Source organism: Oncorhynchus clarkii, chromosome 25 (assembly GCF_045791955.1).
Source record: "Oncorhynchus clarkii lewisi isolate Uvic-CL-2024 chromosome 25, UVic_Ocla_1.0, whole genome shotgun sequence".
NCBI lineage: Eukaryota > Metazoa > Chordata > Actinopteri > Salmoniformes > Salmonidae > Oncorhynchus > Oncorhynchus clarkii.
In genome coordinates, this window is record NC_092171.1 from 36691566 (window position 1) to 36697690 (window position 6125).

General features: G+C 41.9%; 1 protein-coding gene across 1 annotated transcript in view; it reads left to right on the forward strand.

Annotated features, from left to right (window-relative positions):
* The window catches only part of LOC139383638 (dynein axonemal heavy chain 6-like), a 61090-nt gene extending 55623 nt beyond the window's left edge, over window positions 1-5467 (forward strand). Inside the window, exons 76-83 of the mRNA XM_071128179.1 lie at window positions 1415-1614; window positions 1880-2040; window positions 3081-3283; window positions 3819-3931; window positions 4140-4261; window positions 4491-4627; window positions 4858-5004; window positions 5178-5467. Coding sequence (XP_070984280.1) covers window positions 1415-1614; window positions 1880-2040; window positions 3081-3283; window positions 3819-3931; window positions 4140-4261; window positions 4491-4627; window positions 4858-5004; window positions 5178-5393 — 1299 coding nt within the window. The 3' untranslated portion in view covers window positions 5394-5467. The remainder of the gene's footprint in view (window positions 1-1414; window positions 1615-1879; window positions 2041-3080; window positions 3284-3818; window positions 3932-4139; window positions 4262-4490; window positions 4628-4857; window positions 5005-5177) is intronic.
* The last annotated feature ends 658 nt before the right edge of the window (window positions 5468-6125 follow it).

The window sequence follows — 6125 nt, forward strand, 5'->3', positions numbered from 1 at the left end:
TTGATTTGTTCAAAAAGTTTGAAATATCCAATAAATGTCGTTCCACTTCATGATTGTGTCCCACTTGTTGTTGATTCATCACAAACAAATACAGTTTTATATCTTTATGTTTGAAGCCTGAAATGTGGCAAAAGGTCGCAAAGTTCAAGGGGGCCGAATACTTTCGCAAGGCACTGTACCTCAATCGAGTAGTACATTTCATGCACAGATTCAACCACAAAGACCAGGGAAGTTTTTCAATGCCTCGCAAAGAAGGGCACCGATTGGCAGATGGGTAAAATAAAATAAAAAGCAGACTGAGTAACCCTTTGAGCATGGTGAAGTTACTAATTAGGCTTTGGACGGTGTATCAATACATCCAGTCGTTACAAAGATACAAGCGTCCTTCGTAACTCAGTTGCCGGAGAGGAAGGAAACTGCTCAGGGATTTCACCATGAGGCCACAAGTGGTTTTAAAACAGTTAGAGTTTAATGGTTGTGATATGAGAAGACTGAGGATGGATGAACATTGTAATTACTCTACAATACTAACCTAAATAACAGTAAAAAGAAGGAAGCCTGTACAGAATAAAATATTCTAAAACATGCATCTTTTTTGCAACAAGACACTTATGTAATACTGCAAAAAAGGTGGCAAAGAATGAACTTTTGTGCTGAATACAAAGCGTTATGTTTGGGGCAAACACAACACATCACTGAGTACCACTCAAGCACGGTGGTGGCTGCATCACGTTATGGGTATGCTTGTCATTGGCATTTTTTTTTTAAGGATAAAAATAAAAGGAATACAGCTATAAGCACAGGCAAAATCCTAAAGGAAACCCTGGTTCATTCGGCTTTCCAACAGACACTGGGAGACAAATTCACCTTTCAGGAGGATAATAACCTGAAACACAAGGCCAAATCTACACTGGTTGCTTACCAAGACGACATTGAATGTTGCTGAGTGGCCTAGTTACAGTTTTGCCTTAAATCGTATTGAAAATCTATGGCAAGACTTGAAAATATCTGTCTAGCAATGATCAACAATCAACTTGACAGAGCCTGAAGAATTTAAAAAAGAATAATGGGCAAATATTGTACAATTCAGGTGTGGAACGTTCTTAGAGATTTACCCAGAAAGACTCACAGCTGTAATCACTGACAAAGGTGCTTTCATTTTCAATACATTTCTAAAAACATGTTTTCACTTTGTCATTATGGGGGTAATGTGTGTAGATGGGTGTGTAAAAACATAGTTTATCCATTTTGAATTCAGGCTGTAACAACAAAAAATGGAATAAGTGAAGGGGTATGAATACTTTTTGAAGGCACTGTATATTACATAATGAAATATAACCCTAAAGCAAAATTGTATGTTTCTGTTATTCTCTCTGTCTTCATTGAGAGCATTATATTGTATTTCTCTTGGCAGGGCTACCCTCCCTTCCCTAAAGACGCCAGCTGGCCCCAGTGTAGAGCCTACATAGAGAACATGCCCGACAAAGACCTGGCAGAGGTGTTTGGCATCGACAGCAGTGCAGAGACGGTGATACTGCAGAACCAGACCCAGCAGTTGCTGCACACTATCGTCAACCTGCAGCCCAGGCTCTCTGATAGCAGCCTGCTGGTCAGGTGGGTCTCCCAGGGGAAATATAACCCACCAATAGATGTATTACTTATATCCTTTTGGCAATGCTGAGCCAAGCGGAGCTGTACACAGCTGGCATGGTTAAGCATCCACTACAGTGTGCTGGAAAGGACAAGGTGAACATAAAATATCCAAGGCAGCACAGTATGGTTCAGTTCGGCACTTGAATTAGAAAAACGGCTATGTTATGTAGTGTAAAGAATGTTAATGAAATGCTGAATTCTTCTTCTGTTTGTTTGTGTGGAGCAGAGACAGACAGTGCCAAGATAGCGTAGTTCTGAGGATGGCCATGAACATCCTGAAGAAACTACCAGAGACAGTGGAGGTTGATCGTGTCACAGAGAAAACACTATTCCTCAGAGACATCATCGCCAAAGTCAACTTTGCGGAATCATCTTCCTCTGACCAGGGTAACTTACATACTCAACCCTTTACACTGGTTGGGATAGGGATTACAAAAGAAACATGAACTGCATAAACCTGGTAACAATTGAAAGGGAACAGTTTGGATATTATGGGGAAATGATTAGACCAAAGTTGAGGACACAACAGTTCACCTGACACAAGACTGAATCCAAACACTACACTGTTGATTTTATGTGCATTTTACATTTACTGTACTTTTCACCACACTTGTTTACGAAATCAGAAAATACTCTGGATATATTCAGTAACAATATTCCTAGAAAATGTGGGGTAGTAGAACCATAAGACAAAAAAATGACACAAAATGACTAACTGGTCAATAACCTCTGAAAGTGTGCACTAAGTCATTTCACTGCACTTTTATGACTCAAAGCCGTTGAGGAGCTAGAGCAAGCACACTTGTAGTTGTTTTGTTTCGAACACAACCCTGCATCCCTGAGCTTTATGATTTGGAAATGTGAAGTGCACGTTTGGACTCACAGGTGTTTGGCTTGTATGACATAAAGGTGGTATTTATGATAATCCTCAACGTCTCATCTTTCAAAATACATAGTCATTTTCATTTACAGCATTTCTATCACCCAGACAACAAAAAAATGTCAAAAGTTACCCAATTAGCTGGAGGGATGGGGGCAACTCCTAGTCACATGTGGTGCTCAAGTTCAGAACGTCTGTCAGTCAAAACCCATAGAGAGCTGTGAAGTGCAGAGTCAGAGCTCTGACGTCATTTATAGCATGTTACTGTACAGCCACTGCGTTCCAATTTAGTCACTTATCAGCCATTTTTATCAACCTGTATATGGGTACAAGTGTAAAGGGCTACGAATAGATTAGAATAAATGTATTGTCTGAAAAGGAAATCATTTTCACAGGTTGTACCTTTTCTTATTTTGACTCCTCTAAGAGTGAGAGTTAGTGACAGGGATATTGAGAGATTCTATATATCTATCTGTGTTCATTTTTGTTCATAGTTCTTACTGAAAGCCGCCTTGTGTGTCTGTATGCATCCGTATGTACTCTGAAGGTGAGAGATGCACAGCCTCGGCCTCCTCTGCCCTGCTGGTGATCCTGCGACAGGAGATTGACCAGTTTAACTACCTCCTCTGTGTGGTGCGCTCCAGCCTCCTTTCCTTCTCTGCCTCCATCAGAGGAGAGGTGCTGATGAGTGAGGCTCTGGAGGAGGTCTACACTGCCCTGCTCACCATGATCGTACCATCAGACTGGAAAGTAGGTCTACACTGCCCTGCTCACCATGATCGTACCATCAGACTGGAAGGTAGGTCTACACTGCCCTGCTCACCATGATCGTACCATCAGACTGGAAGGTAGGTCTACACTGCCCTGCTCACCATGATCGTACCATCAGACTGGAAGGTACAGTATATTAGTAAACCAGGGGTGGGCAAACTTTTTGGCTTAAGGGCCACATCAGGATTTTGAAATTCAATGGAGGGCCCGCACAGATTTGTTTTTTTGCGGGCCCTCCGTTTCCTTCTTATTTTTACTCAAACCTCCAGGGGGCTGCATTGAATGGGCTCTAGTTTGCTCAACCCTGAAATAAACACTCTCCTCAGCTCAGCTCTCACTGCACACAATCTACCCTGATGTTTTAACACAATTCCGTGCTTCTCGTCAGTTTTGACATTTTGACATGTTCCTCCAAGCCCAAGGTGTCATTATCCTCTAGAGTCTAAATAAACAAAGCAATTGATTCAACTTGGACAAGAAGTCATCGGCCTGTCTTTTGTTGTTGCCTTGGTAGCACTGCTCGTACGAGTCGTGCATGGCTCTGGGTTCTTGGATCCAGGACCTGGAACAGAGAGTGTGGTTCTTCAGAGCCTGGGCAGACAACATCAAGATCAACCTTATAGAAAAGTAGAAAACATGAACTAAGTTGACATACATATACTTAAAGCTTGTATTGTTTAAACTTTAATCAATATAAACCTTCATGATTATGTCATGGTCATCGTCATTTTCTTTTAAATACAGTATTGTATATTCATGGTGAATGGAAAAAATATATAAGTTACTTATGTTCCTATCCCCTAATATTCCTTGTATATACCCTCTATGTATTCAGAATACCTATTATTAGTGGAGGAGTCTACTCTCTGAACCGTCCTCCTAAGACTGACCTGCAGCAGAGCCTCAAGAACAGGAAGCCTCGCTCCTACTGGCTCTCTGGGTTCTTCTTTCCACAAGGTACTGTACATAACAGCCAGAATGAAAATACCTAAAATAGCAGCCATAAGAGAGACACTGCTTGAAGTTCAAAACTTCATTATCAAGGTTTAGTGAAAGGGAAATTTGTCTTTGGCTTACAATTGTATCGCCCTTACAAATTTGAGTTTTGAAATTCAAATAATATACCAATTTCTGTAATATTCTGAGAGGCATTTTGATTTAAATAGTTAATGAATCTTCCCTATAGGTTTTCTGACAGCTGTTCTCCAGAACAGTGCTCGACAGAAGAACGTGCCTGTAGACTCTCTGTCTTTCACCTATCATGTTCAACCCGTGGATGAGAGCTGGAGCAAAGTGGCAGACAAAACTAAACTCCTTTTTGAGGTAACTACACTAGCTAAAAGTTTCCCTGGGTATATAACTTAGTAATACCAATCTAGAAACAGTTGGTAGCAATTAAAGGGACAGCGCACCCAAAATACAATATTAATCACAGATGGTCTGCTGCTATTTCCAGGGTCAGGAACCATCTGACATTGTAATCTGGGTGAACTATCCCTCTAACCTTATACCTTAGATCCACGGTGTGATTTGTTACACCATCTTTCTCACAGGGCCCAGCTCCACCAGATGAGGGCGTGTTGGTGTATGGGCTGTACCTTGACGGAGCCAGCTGGGACCCTGTCTCCCACACCCTGCAGGAGCTTCAGCACAACATCAAACACTGCCCTGTGCCTGAGATACACTTCCTACCCTGCCAGGTAGAGGGCTCACCTTCTCATTTAACCAGCCAATCCACTGAATATCACTTCAGCGTTTTACCCACCATTCTTCATGCAGTGGATGTAGCATTGTTCACATATTTGTCCTGGACTGTCTTCCTGTTTTTATTGTGAGAGCTCATATCACATCCCTGTTGCCTTTGGTTGGCCAGGTCTCGGAGGATGCTGTGGCCGTGCCTACTACCGAGTCTCCTGGGGACCTCCAGTTCTATGACTGTCCCCTGTACCGGACCTTCAAGCGGGCAGGCTTCCTCTCCTCCTCAGGCATCTCTACCAACTTCATCACATCCGTGTCTCTACCCACCTTGGAGTGTCCTACTCACTGGGTCTTCAGGGGCACTGCCCTCCTCTGCCAACCTAATGAATGAACTAACTCAATACTAACTGTTTACACTAAAGCTATGAGTGAACTCATTACCAAATAAAGACTGTTTCAAAGTAAGGACTGTGAAACCTGAAATACTTTTAAAAATGTTTATTTTCTCATTTTCGAAACACTGAAAATGTCTCAAGTATCGTTTGAACATATTTTGTTGCCATACCTACTTACACACCAGGCCAACATGACAAAGTCGCCCACTGGAACACATTATTGAAAGAACAAGTACTCAGTTCCACAAATAACAGAAAGCTATTTTCTCATTGACTGGGCGCACAGCGATAACCAGCAGTACTCAAGTAGTTCTCTGTGTTTCCTCAGGAGTTATGCCCCTTGATATGTCTTTGTTTGTCACACTCTGACCATGATTTGCGTTGTTTGGTCAGGGTGTGATATGAGTGGGCATTCTATGTTGTATGTCTAGTTTGTCTATTTCTATGTGTTTTGGCCTGATATGGTTCTCAATCAGTGGCAGGTGTTTGTTGTTGTCTCTGATTGGGAACCATATTTAGGTTTTTTATTTTTTATTTGACCTTTATTTAACTAGGCAAGTCAGTTAAGAACAAATTATTATTTTCAATGTCGGCCTAATAAACAGTGGGTTAACTGCCTGTTCAGGGCAGAACGACAGATTTGTACCTTGTCATTCGGGGGTTTGAACCTTCCGGTTACTAGTCCAACGCTCTAACCACTAGGCTACCCTGCCACCCCGTAGCCTGTT